At 38.8% G+C, this 16,385-nt stretch overlaps 1 protein-coding gene across 2 annotated transcripts in view; it reads right to left on the bottom strand.

Moving 5' to 3' along the window:
* Positions 1-16,385, bottom strand: part of BLTP1 (bridge-like lipid transfer protein family member 1) — a gene marked incomplete at its 5' end in the record, with an annotated part of 114,037 nt that overhangs the window by 12,875 nt on the left and 84,777 nt on the right. Inside the window, 13 exons of one of the 2 annotated variants that reach the window (XM_084262724.1) lie at positions 1,449-1,628; positions 1,747-1,950; positions 2,360-2,561; positions 4,246-4,385; positions 4,473-4,634; positions 6,753-6,945; positions 8,099-8,279; positions 9,641-9,856; positions 10,510-10,754; positions 12,310-12,372; positions 12,918-13,008; positions 14,406-14,515; positions 15,491-15,614. In XM_084262724.1, the coding sequence (XP_084118850.1) occupies positions 1,449-1,628; positions 1,747-1,950; positions 2,360-2,561; positions 4,246-4,385; positions 4,473-4,634; positions 6,753-6,945; positions 8,099-8,279; positions 9,641-9,856; positions 10,510-10,754; positions 12,310-12,372; positions 12,918-13,008; positions 14,406-14,515; positions 15,491-15,614 (2,111 nt within the window). The remainder of the gene's footprint in view (positions 1-1,448; positions 1,629-1,746; positions 1,951-2,359; positions 2,562-4,245; positions 4,386-4,472; positions 4,635-6,752; positions 6,946-8,098; positions 8,280-9,640; positions 9,857-10,509; positions 10,755-12,309; positions 12,373-12,917; positions 13,009-14,405; positions 14,516-15,490; positions 15,615-16,385) is intronic. The other variant, XM_084262725.1, reaches the window with a different exon arrangement.

Here is a 16,385-nt window from a genome sequence, read left to right as displayed (position 1 = left end):
CTGCGGCAGCTGGGGAAGAGCTAAAGCCCCATGGGAAAGGACTCGCACTGGGGAAGTTCATGGAGGACTGTCTCCCGTGGGTGGGACCCCACAGTGCTGCAGAGGAAGGGTGTGAAGAATGCCTCCCCAGCTAAGAAGGAAAACAGCTTGTGAGGAACTGACCAAAATCCCCATTCCTCCAGTCCCTGCCCCTCCCCATGCCACAATGGGGGGAAGAAGGGAGCGAAATCATGGCTAAAGTGAAGTCTGTTGAGAAGGGAGGGGTGGGGGGAGGTGCTTTAAGATCTGGCTGCACTTCTCATCACCCGACTCTGGTGTCACTGGCTGTGCAGGGCAGGGTCATCAATTAGAGAGTTTCTTTGCTTTATTCCATGCTGATTCTGTTCTGCCTGTGATGCCGATTGTGGGATGATCTCTCCCTGGCCTCATCTCCACTCCTCAGCCTCTCAATATCTATTTTCTCCCCTGTCCAGCTGAAGAGGGGAGTGACAGACTGGCTTTGGTGGGTGTCTGGCCTCCAGCCAGGGCCAAACCATCCCAGTGACAAATCAATTAAATATTTAAGGAAGATTTTTTTTTTTTTGGTGGGAAACAAGAACACAAGAACTACTGGTATAGCTAATAGAAAAATATTTAAAAGCTAACCAAACTACTGAGTTTGTCATTAACACAGGACCGTATAATAAAATTGACATATTAAGGTTACTACTAGGTAATTACTTTCCTCTGGTAATACCTGACAGAAATATCTGCAGTACAACTAAAATGACCTGTAACTTAAAGCTGACTAAACCAAAACGATTTAGACTTTCTCTCTATTGTGGTTGGCCTCAGCTAACTGCCAAGTGCCCTCTGAGCTGCTCACTCATTCCAGTCTCCCAAAGGAGCGGGAGAAAACAGAAGTCAAGGACACTTGTGGACTGAGGTAACAGGGAAAACACAAGCTGTGAATGCAAGTGAAGGAAAAAAATGAAGTAAAATATTCACTGCTTCCCACTGGCAGGCCAATGTTTAGCTATTTGCTGGAAAGTAGGGCCTCAGGACACGTACCAGCTGCTTGGATAGAAGAATGCCCAGATCACCAGTGTCCACCCTTCCTCCTCCTTTCCCTGAGCTTCTATTACTGAGCACAACAGCACATGCTATGGACTATTCCTCTGGTCAGTTTGGGTCAGCTGTCCCAGCCGCGTGTCCCCTCCGGGGCAGATGGGAGAGAGTGATGGCCTTGAGGCTGTGCAAGCACTGTTCAGCAAGGACCTTAACACTGGCTGAAACTTTTAACATCTCAATCCCTACTTCACTCAATAAGAATAAAAATGTTACCAAACTCTAGAAGGAGATGGCTCTCATAGAACATCTACAACAGCTGCTGAGAGTAAAGCCCATCACTGGAACATGATTCTCTTAATTAGCTGGAGAGATGGGATTAAAATGAAACAAGCATTTACCAGATATGTTTATCAATGTGGTATCTATCTTGCTGGTAGCTTTGCTTGCAGACTGACTCTCAAAAAAGGAGGAACCTCCCGAGCGCCTTATTCGTGACAGGCTGACTTTTACAAACTCAAGGTTAATGCTCAAAGAATCCTTTCGGCCAGTGACCGACGTTGGCTCCTCATCCACGTTACCTACAAGTGGAAAGGAAAAGGTTTAATCTTCTGTGACCCTTTCAGATTTTCTGTTCAGAAAAAAACTCTGCTGAGTTTGAGCAGCATTCACTGAAGCAATGAAAAACTTGTTCTGTACCTAAGGCTCCCGATCCAGGGGTTAGAACAGTGACAGCGGATTTTTGTTTTCCAGCTCCATATGGATGGAACACATAAAGGGAAAAGTCAGACATGCAGGCGGTAAAGCTCAGGCCTGAAGAGCTGCTACTGGAAGTAGTCAAGTCTGACTGACTGCTGCTGTGCCGCGTTCTGCCAAGGGGGCTGCCTAGTCCAGGTGACGAACCTGAAGGGATATTTTTGGGGTTTTTTTTATAAAAGTTAGTTTTGGTATGAAAGCATTTTTAAACATTAAATAATACTGTTAACAGCAATATTCAACAGACCAAATGCACATCGAACTATGCCTTTGAAGCAGCAATATAGCTTCAATATTCTATGTACTGTTGCTTGCCTTTTATAAGGGATAACCAAACTTACTGACCCAATGCAAGAGAGAACCTAATGTACTTTATCTGTGCTTTTACAGGAAACTGATACAAACTGAAGAAATCCTGCTCAAGTCACTAATATATAAGTGTTTAGCCTTAAAGTGTATAAAAGCTTATCGCCTGCTCTGATTTTAGACAGTAGAACATTTTATGTATTTATTTATGCTAAGAGCTGTACATAGCGTAAACATTTATATATATTACCTGGTGCTCCAGATTTACTAACTGAATTCTTTGAGCTACTCTGTGAAGTATTGCCAACAACTGACACATTTTCTGACGGGTATGTTGTGCCCAATGTTTCCAGTTCTCCTCGGTTTGAAGAGAAAACAAGATCCAGGGAAGGCAACTTGAGCATACATTCAACTCTGGATACTGGCAAACAACTGAACTTGATTTGAGAGGGCTGAAAGACACAAAGAAAGTAAAGCACATTCAATGAACAAGTAGGAAATACTAAAAAAAAAAATCCCAAATTTGACTTACATATTTTATATATTTATGCTCACATTATTTTATGTGTTGGTTGTTTAAATCTAAGCAAATTACAGCCTTTTCAGATAAGTTTTAGAATTAGTAAGATATTTATACAAGTTAATATAGATACATTAATTTCAGGGAATCCCTCCAACATCAGAGGTATCATTTTTGACCAATTTTTGGAAAACCACTACACAGGAAGCCTGGATGCTGCAGAGGACATGTATGTCCTCCCCTCTTCCTTCAACCCAACTGTATTAATAGCTTATCTCATGTGAGAACTGATTCAATGAAATGTTACAATGCTGAAGAGATTGATGTAGATGTAGCTTAAGAGACAATTAATATAATTTTGTGTTTTTAAGAATAATTTGGTTTGGATTTTATTATGAGCTGTTTCATGAAAGTGGCTACAGAACTCAGCCATAACAGTGCCTTGAAACTAAAGAAAGTGAAGATAGGGAAGTCATAAATAATGAGACCAACGACCAGTGAAGAGACAGAGTGTATCTCGTTTTCAGTGAAAAGGGGTTCCTAACTAGTTTGTGCAGGAATGTGTTTTTGAGCTCAGGAATCTGTTTTGGTAACTATGGAGAAGAAACATACAGAGCATGTACTGAGAGAGAAGATGTCCACCCTTCACCCCTGAAGACCACCGGAAGACCCCCGAGTGTCACAGAGAATGCTCTATCTGGGAGGAGTTCATGTAAATGACTTCCTAGAAATAATTTCCATAACTCTGCTTTTTCTTAGAAATTATAATGACTGTGTAGAGTAAACCTGTATAAATGTGAGAAATTTGGCTTTGTGTGCCCAGTGCTGCAATAAAGAATACCTGCTTCATAGTCACCAAAGCTAATGCGTTTTGAATCTGGCTTTTTGGGGCATCAAACTACACAGAATCACTTGAGCTGACACTGAAAGCCTCAGCTCCCCTCAACGCATTCTTGGCCAGATGAGAGAGGCTACAGATTGTTGTGGTTAATTTTCACAGACATTAAAGAAAAAAATAAAACCTCTTGGAACTTGCTGTTCAATTTGTGGACATCATCAAATTTACAGGAAGGAAAGAACATCATTTGCACAAAGTGGAAGATTACAGTGATGATATTCAGCTCAAGAGCTCTGAATCATGGTGTGGTAGCACTTTTCTCTTACGCATATAAAAAGCCCAGGCACGTCAAATATTAAGCAATATGAATAATGCCTTGTAGATGATAACTACATCCTACATCTTTCTTAAAAATGGAGAAAATCCTCAATTTTTTATTATTAATTATTAGTTTTGTCTTGTAATGGTACCTGTAAACAGTGGCTAGCAATACTAGTTATGACAGGAATTTTCAAACAAAAAAGAAAAGTAGTAGTAATGATTAAAAATGCTCAGAACTTCTGTGACTTCTCAAAACAGCTCATTTCTTTGGTCTCCACTGGACTAAAGAATCTCAGAACTTCTGCTGAATTAAGTCCTATATTATCATCACACCTTAATATCTCAGAAAGTATGCTTGAAATTTTTTTTTTAAAAGAAGTAAACTCAAAATTGTGGATAGTCCCAAAGACTATGTCTCAAGTTACTTACTATACTGAATGTTGAGTGAAAACCTCACCTGAACTCGTACATAAACCACCACATCTACAGGGAAGGATGAATATGCTGATGTTGAGGACGATACTAACGATGTTGTGGACTCTTCTAAGGGATCCTGTATATCGAATTGTCCCATGTCTTCATCCTGTGAGCTGACAGCTTTTAACAAGCACAAGAGTCATTAGAAAGTGGAATTTCAAGGGAAGAGCAGCTCAGAGCACTAGAACACAAGTACACAAAACTTACCTGTGTAATTCCTTTCAATGGGTGTAATCGGAATGGTTTCAAGAGCTTTCTCTAGAAAGTCCAGCAAGCATGGGCTAATCACCATTTCCTCTGGCAGCGACTGGAGGGCTACCCAGGCATACAGTTTAGCAGTTTTCACTCCACCGCTTCCTTTCCCTTTGGCTGCAACATTTAAAAGATAAATTTGTCTAACGTGGTATAACTCAACAGTAAGCGATAAGCATTAGAAGATACTTCATAACTAACGGCTGTTTCCTCTAATTCTCTGTATCGTCATCTGAAAAAGCATAAATCAGATCAGTCAGGAAGGAAATGGAGCCAGAAACTTTCACTGAGAAAACTCTGCAAAACTTTCACTGCCAATTGTGCAAAGCCCAATGATTAGACTGCCAAGCTGGATTGTAATTCCACTGCTCACATTCTTGACCAAGCACTTTTACCTCCCTGTCACCACTTCACTTATTTCAGCGCTATTTTTTAAGAGACACACACATGTTTTTTCTCCAAATAAACAATGCAAGGTAACCACAACGGAATGGAAATGAAACTGGAACTAGGAAAAATCATTACATAAGTCTGCGAATAATGTCAGTTTAAAACGAGAAAATAAATCAAGGACTTAAAACTGTAAATGGTGAGTCCTACTATATATATGCAAAGAATAACTTAAGATTCTAAACCAGCACTTTTAAAAGCTTGGAGGTAGCCAAAGTTTGAACTAAGAAAAAGATTGTTATCTTCTAAATCCGTGGGAGCAGCTAGCACTTAGATCCACGCTCACCAAAATATAACTAAGCACAGAAGGTATTAGTACCTGTCTCTATGAAATACAGCTATTAGAATGAGCAGAAATAAATGAAGGTACTGATTTTAAATCCTCCGAGAAAAATCTAAATGTTAACTAAAAAACTAAACCAAAGCTTAAAAATCATTTTATTTGCAAAATACCCCAAACAAACACTGAATTTTCCTTCTATGCAGACTAATCTGTCTAGTGTCTCTGACTAGATTGTCTCTGTCTGGAGACAAAGACAGTAAGACAAGGTGGTTTCCATTCCAGAGGAAGAGTAAAGTAACATAAATAACAATAAACGTGTTTCAAAGTAATTCAGAATTACCGAACATTTATAAAAATACAATACATCAAGAATTACAGTAACAGCAATCCCTAGTTTTGGGAGACATTTATATCATTGTATGAGTGCTATTTCTGTAAGCCCCCTGCAAAATCTAGAGCTTAAAGACATAAAAATAACATGACATGGTGAATATTAAAAGACAAAGACGGGATAGAGGAAAATACAGAGCAAAATTCAAGGAAATTAGAATAAATCAAGATTACACAACAGTCGTTAAGTGTAGTGGACAATTAAAGGATTAAGAGCTAATGGTTCAAGAGCATAGATAATTGAGGAAGGCATCCGCTTTCACTGTTCTCTCCCGGCATTTCTGCTGGTTTTATTAAAAAAGGTGGGGGGGAGAAACAAAACAAACAAAAAACATAACAAAAAAGAGCCTACACTGCTTTTTAAGTTATTAATTTTGCCTGCTCAAAGTTTGGCTTTGTTTTTAAAGTGATATTCAAATGCAAAGGAGAGAAGAGTGAATGTCTCAGAAATCGGAGGTGCAATCTACATAGCTCTAGATCTGACAGGATGTAACAATGGACTCCTGCTTGAAAACAGGAATCACTGGAGATAAAACTTGCAGTATTAGAACTCATAATACTCCAAATTATGGTTATTGAAGGGCCTGCAAGATTTCAGGACACTAGTCTGTTGTTCAATTAACACAGATATGTGTTAACAGCTGCTCCAGTACTACAAGGACTGATCCAGTTGCAGAAAGCAGTAATTTCTGCATTACTTGTGTGGCAGAAAGCACGTGCAAGCTGAAAGTATTCTTTGAATAGCATAATGTATGGAAGCAAGGATTCACCTGAATTTTTTTCTTGCATTATGAAAAATAAAGCAGTCAGCATTCACTTTTTATACAGGCACTTAAACTTTGCTTTCCAGTAATAAGCACTATTTTGTTAAATGAGAAGAGGGAGAAGGCAGTGACATCCCATCACTGGGATATGGTGACCATGACAGAAATACTGCCATGACTGGCTTGGGAAGAGATTCATGCTTCTGGGATAAGGTTTCTGCAACTAAAATAAAGAACTGAGAAACACAGGGCGTTTCAGTAACATGCAGACAGATCTAAAGCCAGTAGATTACACAAAGGAAAACTATAGATCCATGGTAGTTTGAGAAGGTTATTGTCGATAAGTACCTGATGGGATGGGTGGGGGTTGGGGAGGAAGCAAGGTGTTAGTCTTGCTGTGGATAGTGCTAGATAAAGGAGGAGATGTGGCAGTATCTTTCATACCATACAGCTTGGACTCTTTGGAAAGGGTTCTTGGCAGCGAGGATCCTCGAGAAGTATTTGGTGATTCGGTCTTTAAAGTCTTGGAGTTGTAGTGCAACTGGAAAGCAAAGGCAGATCAATTTACTACAGTAGCTCAATTTTTATACAGCAGTTTGGCACCATGACTTCCCTTCAATTTTTTTCCCCTTTTTTTATAAAAATATCATTCTAAGCTAAATTACATTCTAATTCATGTTCTACAGATACAGCCAGTGCAGATAAAGATCCAAAATCATTATACAAAATCATTATACAAATACATAAATTAATAATAACAAAAAATAATCAAGGCAACACAAAGAAACTGAGGAAATGAACTATTTATGAAAAGTGCCTAAAGGTCACTCCTCCACTCTGAGGTACATGTGCTGTGCCACCAAGTAGTTGTTCCTGTTTCTGTACACATAGCTTGCTTTGTCCTACTGCATGGTGGATCTACTCTACTGCTACACACCAGCATACAGAAAGTTGCAGAAAAATTAAAATTAATAAAATATTCCAAGAGTTCACATATCCTTATTAGGTAAGGTGCACAATACAATATCTATGAAAATATAGAACACAACAAAAGCTGTGCATAACATTCAGTTATTCCTAAATTTGACTGAAAGCAACAGGCAGAACCTGAGGTAGAACTGTTACTACCCCAGAAGATTGCCTTGAATACCCAGAAATGCACAACCACAGCCCTTCTGCATCAAAAGACTAGAAAAGCCAGGCTGTTCCTAGTAAAGAGCATTTGATTTATAGCTTTGCATGAAGTGAACAGCATGAAGCTTCCATGCAGCAGTGATGTATTTTTCCTGTTCTTGCTCCACAGGATGCCAAACCACCAATATAAAGAACGTTTCCGTTGAGACCCTTTTTTACAAAGATTTAAAGAAACAAGGGATTGATGGCATTTTGAGACCATTGTCTTAAAAAACCTTTTATACCAAGACTCAGACTGCTCTAATAAGCAACACAAAAGATAGAGAGGTTTGCATGTTGGTGGGCCAACTACTAAGCTGCCCTTCCCATGAATTACTGACAGAGAACAGATCTTCCTTCATTTCAAAAGGGTGTGTAATATAAATTACCTGTCAGAGAAGTAAACATCCAAAACAAATGTCTAATTTTAGACAGCAAAATGTTAATGGAACTGATTTCTTTTCATTATGTAATACCACAGAGAGAAAGAGCAAGTGCTTTCCTGCTGCTTCTCCTTTTACCTTTACATCCACCCCGGGAATATAAAACACTGTTGTTTCCACATCGCTAGATTTTGTCTGCAGAGATGATGGCACTTTCTTGCCAGCAAGTAAGTGAGTAGTAGATGCATAATTAGTTTGGAATTTCTTCTTCTTTGAAGGAGACTCTTGATCCAAACTTCTGGAACTCCGATCATAGCTCCTATAAAAATACACCGCATGTTATTAAAGCAAGCTTAATACTCCTAAGAGTGTATTTTCTGGTATTAAAAAACATAGAAATGTCTAAATCAAGTTTGTAGTATCAACTCTATAAGGAAGCATTTCAATCTCTGCTTTACTTTCTGTGACCTCTTCTCCCTTTCTCTCTGTGATCACTCAAGGGCCTACCACAAGGTAAATTACTGTCCAAGTGCATTTTCCAAAGCAAAGCCCCCACTATTTGGTGAGGGTAAGGGTCTGGATCACTCTGGTTTCACCATTTTCATTATGTGATTAGTTCAGGACATAAAATCTGCAAAATTGTTGTCATTAGAGAAACACCTTCCAGTATTCTGTATTCTTACAGTCAAGTCCATCTACGTTACCCTACACTATCTTTGAGAACTCTCTAAGATGTAGCAAACACTTCCCAGTTTTCCTTTCCTGCTGTAAAGCCTGTCTTCATAGAAATTGGTAAGAGACTCTTTTTCCTTCTGCAGCAATTCTTAGGAAAAAGTGTCATGGAGAGACAGAAACCAAATTGCTTTCTAAGTACAGATCTGCTATGTATACCTCTCAGTAAGAAAAAGCATTTCTCATTTGTTCTTGTTTCTTACAGTCAGAGTTAAAACAAACAAATCTCGTTCCTTTATACTATACTTATTAAGAAGTATCTTTGTTGGGAAGGAAGTTTCACCATATTATTAACATTGTCACATTTTAAAAAGTAATGTAAAGCTGCTATTAGATCCCAAATCATACACACAGGAAAAAAAGGAGAATTTAAAATCCAAGGATGAAATCATACCTCAATAACATCAGAAGTAAAACATTTCTGTTGCTTCAGATTATTAAAAATTGCATTTTATCAGGAAAGATACATAATATCAGCATGCTTCTATGCTCAGAAAATAATGGGAGTCCTCAGAGATCATGAGAAAACACACTAGTAGCCTCACTATTAATAAAACGATATTATGTGGATTCACTGTGGAGTAAAGTTACTTTTTTGAGGTTGAGAAACACTTTGAAAACCTAAAATTTTGTTTATGAAAGATAAAACAGGCTTAAAAACAAAAGAGAGAGGCATGTGCTGATTCTTGCTAAACTCAGCTCCCCGTGCCATAGTCAGCCATAACAACTGCGACCCACAGTGATGCTGTGTAGTAGTGATAATAACTACAAATTAAAGTGATAGTAACAAATTAACGCATACCTCTTCTATGCTTTTCAAACAGCTCAGTGCATAAGTTGTGACTACATGGGCAACAGTTCATGACTCTTAAGCAATGGAAACATCAATTTAACAGCTAAACAGAATAAAGTACTTACCCTGTTCTTCATGAGTGCCACATTTCTTACCTTCGTAAACTGATGTCATCATGTTCTTGCTGAAGCATTGTAGGGTGCAGAACACATTTTCCACAATCAATTTCAACCCTGATATCAAGTTCAAAGTCAATATTTCTCTCTGTGGTTGTTCCAGTCATACTTCTGTTGGTAGGTGTGGTTGGCCAACGCTCAGTGAACAGCTGGTGGACAGCAGCGAAGCCTGTTGCTTTCTTGCGAGAGGTACTCCTGCACAGGCACAAATGGGGGTTAGATACTAGAACGACATTTAACTGAACAGATGTCAGGAGGCATTGTTAGACTGGGTCCACACTCAGTATATCATCTTTTAAGAACTTTTCTGGAAAAGACCTTATGTGATGTGATCCATCTTCCATCAAGACATTGCTAAGTACCCTTTCTTAGTATGGAGTATGAAGTCATGCTTCATACTCAGCCACTACTAAGAACAAAGCCTTTCTTAAATTCTCAATGAAGAAAAGGAATGAAGAGATCTATGCACAATACAAATGTTTACAAACATGAAAGTAATTATTACATGCACTTTGTGGAGATATAATCACTGGATACACTGGAAACTTCTGCTGTATTTGACAAATCTGGCATTTGGTCCCACTAAAGCGTGAACTGTGCCTCAAAAACTCTTTCCAAGTTGTTTTACTCTGTTCCAAACCTTGAAATTTCTAATAGGTTCTTCCTTTTCCGATCAGAATTCCTTCCTACTTCACAGTTGAACACAACCTCCCCTGCCTTCCACATATACATTTCAGGCAAAATTCAATCCTTCACCAGTAACAGATTTTGTAGCTTTAAAGTCCGTATTTCTAGTGTATTTTCCTAAATATGCTCCCCTAAAAATGCTCCTTAGGACTATTACTTACAGCGGTTTCCTGTAAAAATATGTCCTTTCTCTTTCATGGTCATCCTCCTTCTCAGAGTCCTCACTGCTTGATGATAAGCTGTCATCCCGACGTCCTTCTTCAGGCTGGAAGGGAATGCCGGGTGAGAAGACTACTGGAGTTTTGGGTGAAGCAAATACCGAGCATGAGCCTTCACTAGTAGATGAGTAATGGGAGGGACCATCAATAGTTACAGACAAAAGGTCCATTTCTGTCTCCTCTGGAAACTGATTATAAAAAGACAAAAAGATATTAAACTTCCACAGATATCATATTTCCATCGAGAATGCATTAGATAGCTCCGGAAATACAAAAAAGCAAAAGTGCTATAAGGAACTCTGGCTCCTGAGTTCCTCATAATACAAAGACAGCAGGTGTCGAAATTGCAAGACAGATTACAAAACAGAAAGAGATGAAAGCTTGGTGGGGAGCCGTTTGTCACTGCCTGGTGATTGAGCTCAGGCTGTTAGCTAAGTAAGTACCATGCTCTGACCAGTTCACCCCATCAGAAGGAAGGGAAAGGTTTCATTTAAATTTAAAAAAAATGATTTTGAAAGAAAAGAATAGAAGACAGCAAAAAAATCATTGTGAACCTCAGAGAGGGGTGAGGCACCCGGGAGTGTTAGTGAGGCGTGCATGCAGAAGGCTAACACAGAATGTACGGCACGAGGCTACACTTCTGGGCCCTGTGTGCTCCCACACGAAACACGCTTCAGGCTAAGCTCCCCAAAGGGGCCTCCTGGATCTCACATCGTGCACGCCACAAGCACCATGCAAGCGGCTTTTGAACGTTGACTTCTTCAATGTGCACGGGAAAAGGTTAATTTAATACCAGTGCTGTCTCTGTAGTGTTACTACAGAGCTACACAGTCATAGTAAAATTCAAACTGGAGCATTATAATGGCATTATAATGTCAGTAAGATTTTTTTTTTGAGTACTCAACATTCGATACATTTAGGCATTTGATAGCATTTTGCTACGCCAACAAAATTTAAGCTAACTGGGCATATATATAAAACCAGCAAAAAAAGGTAGGGTAAACTTTTAAATGTGAACCTATTGGAATGTGCAAAACGCATTTCTATGTTTCATTTTGACCTCTCTCAGAAATAAGAATTTATTTATTTATTTTCCAGGAGCATGAGATTAGTTGGAACAGAGAAAAAGTATTTTACTATCTCTGAGTCTGGTTTTCGCTTTGGTTTTGTTGGTTTCTTTTGCTCTTTTGTTGGCATTTAAGGAAAAAAAAAAATCTTTACTAGTTTCCCTAAACATGTTTTTCAAAGCAGTTAAAAAGTCTTCTATTTGTTCTCTGGGTGTTATGCTTTGGCACACTCCCTACTCACAGCTACATGAGAATGTCTTACTTAGCATTAAATACAGGAATTCTAACAGCAATAGAATTGTGAGAACAGTCCTCCCACCTAGCACCTATTTTGTAAGATGAAGCCACGTAAAATCCTATTTTAAAGCACATTCTCAAGGCCAGACTTATGTCTCTCTACTTCAGTCTTGATCAGAACCTTCATAAATGTACAAACTCCAATACTTCATTTTCCAAAAACTATCAAGATTTAAAGTCTACACACAGGTGTAGAAACACTTTGGAAAGTTCATCAACAACCCATCATGTTCTCTGCTTACTTTACATATTTAAATGTTTTCAAATTTGATATACATTCTGTGTAGCTGAGTGCAAAAGAGATGAAGCATCAAGAAGCACCTCCCTGTGAGATAAATTAGTTCTCTGGCAAAGAATACTTGCTTCTTCTCAGAAATACCTGAAAATACCCTTCCCCTGGACAGTTGGATTGTTGTGCAATCCCCAAAGCTGTTTTATTCAACTTAATTAAAAGTGGAAAAAAAATACATAAGTTAAAACAATTAGAATAATCTCAGTCATGCAAAAACAACATAATAGGAACATTATAAAAATGAGAAAACATAGCAACAAACAGCCCAAAGATTCAATAGTCTGCTTCAAAGACACAGAAGGATATACTTGTGGAGCTACAGCAGACTTAGACCAATTTCCAAAGCGCTAAATAGTCAAACCCCAAAAACACTATATGATTTTTTGAAGGCCTCTGACAAAAATCAAGCAACTGGATTGCTACGATGCATGTCAGCCTAAAAAACCCCAATACCATCATTTTCAATTACTATCCCTCAATGTTTCAATTATTGTCTGTGTTAAGAAACCACAACACATCTGTCTTCCATCAGAACAAATCTGTCTTCCAAAAAGACAGCCATGATGTGAGCTGCACACACACATACATGCAAAAACATACAAGCAATTCAGGCCCACCTAGGCATACTGATCTCACGCACTTGTGACCAAATGGCACAGGAAATATAATTATATGGCATATAAAGTAATTCTTACAGAATCCTGTATGTTGAAAGTTACTCTTGGCCCAGGAGATGCAGCATCTACACGGATATCTGGGAGGTCTTCACTGTCTCCTAGTCGGGAGCTATACGAAAGTCAGAATGCAACAGCCTGTTGAGTTTACTATAGGTTTTTACATTTATGCCAATAGTTAACTACACAAATATAAGACAATAAAAAAATACAGTTGTTATTTACCTTTTTGTTATGGAAAAAAAGCATTAAAATCTTAACTGAAGCACTTAGGTACATGAAAAGGAAAAAAGAAGGGGGAAAGAAAGGGAATGAAGCTACACTTTGCTTTGCCGGTAGTTTGCCACTGGCCAATCTCTGCCTATTTCTTTATAGAATCGTAGAATGGTCTGGGTTAGAAGGGACCCCGAGGATCACAGAGTTCCAACCCTCCACCACAGGCAGGGACACCAACCTCCAGGCCTGGATCTACACAAGGCTGCCCAGGGCACCATCCAACCTGGCCTTGAACACCTCCAGGGAAGGGGCATCCATTCACCTCTCTGGGCAGCCCGTTCCAGCCCCTTACCACTTTCTGTGAAGAACTTCCCCCTAATATCTCATCTAAGCCTTCCCTCCTTTAGCTTTAAGGCTTACAATTCTGAGGCAGCATGTAGAAATTACAGACAAGTAAGATACTTTTGATCACAGGATGCAAAAAGCAAGTTAGCAGAATAGGTATTCTCCAATGCAACTCAAATTAATTATTTGGACTATATATGCTTACTGTACATTCTACTTAACATTCTCAGCCAACGTACTCATTCTGTTAAGAATTTCTATTCTCATAAAAAAAGTCCAAAGAATTCTAACACACTTTGCCAACTTTTAAATTTTCAAATCCTCACTATTTAATGCTAACAATAGAGCACATTTGTAATTCCAAACTTTGAATGCTTCAGATGGATCTACAGGAGTTTTAGACTGAAACCCACACTCTAGAATCAAAGCAAACACTTATGAGGAGGCATTGTTTTACACCCGTAGTTTGCTCAGCAGCTGTTAAATGACAAAACAAAACCAATAAACATTATAGAGGTGGCAGATTCAAAAGAAAGTTATCATTGACAAAAAAGAAAGAAAGAAAGAAAGAAAGAATCACCCTTCCTTCTTATCATTACAACAGCCCCTGAAGGCAGATGGTTGCAAATCAAGTATAGAAATGATTACACTCTGGAATTTTTCCTTATAAACTTTCCTTCTTCGGTATGTCTTGGAAGCAGGGTTCTGTAGAAAAACACCTAAGTCAACATTTGACATAATACTAAGTGTGGCAAAGAAGAAATCTCAAAATAAAGGTGAAAAGTTGCCTTTTAGAACATGCCTGTCTTCCAAAATTGCCTCCTCCTAGCCAGTTCTACACATACAGCTGCTATCTATAGTAAAAGGACTCTCAGGGCCAAAGTCTAACGTTGCCTCTATGACATGTGCTGCTGTTACTATCACAGATCTCCAAACCCCAAAGCTCACCTTGCTCTGTCCATTCTCTTCAGAGGTGGTCTTCCTGATGCTGAAATACTCTTAGATCGGCTATAGCTGGGTTTGTAGCTGAGACCCCATTTGTCTTTCAAGGAGGCAGCCTAAAACAAAGCCAACATTTAAATGCAACACTGATCACAGAGAAAAACTCTGGCAAGTTAAAAAACTATTTTACACAGGTTTGCTGGTAAAGTAAAATCTTATTTTTGTTCCACAGGAGTTAAAATGATTCTCATTGTCAGCGTTTGCCAGCAGCTCCACCCTGGCTCTGGATACAGGTTCACTTTTCACACTTAATGAAATCGGTAACGTGCTGTCACCAGGAGACAAGCATGCCCAAACCTGACCGCTTGCACACCCTTCCAAGCTACCACTACAGTAACAGAAAAACATGACTTAAAACACCTGAGGAAGAGCTGCAAACAATTACTATTTGAAAGATCTTTTCTTACTAATGATGCGCCCTACTTTTAACCCACACACTAGGACACACCATAAATAATGTTTTGCCAGGTTTGTTATCAGGGTCTGGGCCATATATTTGTGGATTACCAGCAACACTGCTTGGCTTGTTGTCCTGTACATTTTAGTATCTATCCTTAGTAGCTCATTTGCATTTTTTAATCTCCTAACTCTGCAAACATACTGTGTATTTATATATACATTACATCTACAGAAAGCACACACCCCAAGCAAAGTATAATACGTATCTCTCATTTGCCAAGGCAGTTTAACATGCTTGCATCTGCATTCATCAGTCCAATAAGGAATCATTTTAAAATCTGCTAAGGGAAGGAGTGACATCTTCAAATGCACATTTTCTGCCTCTCTCTCACGAGTGTGCAAATAAACCCACTGATGTTACGGTACCTGTGAAATTTCAATTTCCCCAGAACTGTTACTACAAGGTCGAAAAACCTTTCCCTGCCCTCTCCCAAAGGTGCAGGGATCACTGAACTGTTTGATATTCTTACTCTTCCTTTCCCCTGCCTGATATTTTCTTTGCTTTGATCAATATGCAGAAAAAGATACAAGGCACATGCTATAATTTTCTGAAGTAACTTAATACTGCTCACCCTCATACTGGACCTGCGTAGCTTTTTACGAACGTCTCGACGGATATCATTCACAGCCACCGACTCCAGTTGCTGGTAGCGCTGAATCTCTTGATTTATAGTCCCTTCACTTGCACCTAATTTTCTGGGGATAAATCATGGTTGAGTTAGCTCACAAAGAAGTCTCATTGCTTTCACCATTTCAAAATCTGTGTTGCAACAATGTTCTGCTTTCCCTGGGAATTACCCTGCTTTCTCTTTTTCCAGTAGCTACTCAGGACCAGCCAAATTCAGCTGCAGAACATTTATTCTTGTTCCATGGTACAACTTTTTTTGTCAGGTGTAGTATTTTTTCCTTAAGAGGACTCTGATTTGAAGGTCTCTGTCTCCAAATCACTTAGCAGAGCAGATAGAGGATGTAGAACAAACTAACACACAAGTAGACTCCCAAACAAGAGTGCTACTGAAGTGGAAACTATCGATGGTTACACAGCAACACCGTTAATTGAAAAAATTCCCAGTTGCAACAACTAGATTAAGGACCTCTTATATGCTTGCAATCACATGACAGCTGTTTAACTAAAAACCAAACATAATGGACAAATCTGAGAATTCCCAAAGGGATGATGAAAAATCCTTCTGCTGCAGCAGTCCAAAGCCCTGTGACACCAGTAACAGCCTTTTGTAGGAGATGACATTCTGCAGAAATACTACAATGCTAAATAATTTTAAAACCTGCTAGTTTGGAAGAATCACAGTTCACTGAAGCATTCATAAACTGAGAAAAGACAAGTACAAAGCCTAAGTTTGATTCTTGAACTTGTATTAGAAAAAACATTTAACATAAAATCCAAAGTTCAGATACAACTGCCATCTGAATGGTGACAGTGATTTTATTCTAAGCACAAGCAGTAAA

This window comes from Gallinula chloropus (assembly GCF_964237585.1).
Source record: "Gallinula chloropus genome assembly, chromosome: 4".
Lineage (NCBI taxonomy): Eukaryota > Metazoa > Chordata > Aves > Gruiformes > Rallidae > Gallinula > Gallinula chloropus.
Note: the sequence above shows the minus strand (reverse complement) of the source record. Positions and strands in the feature narration are given on the sequence as shown.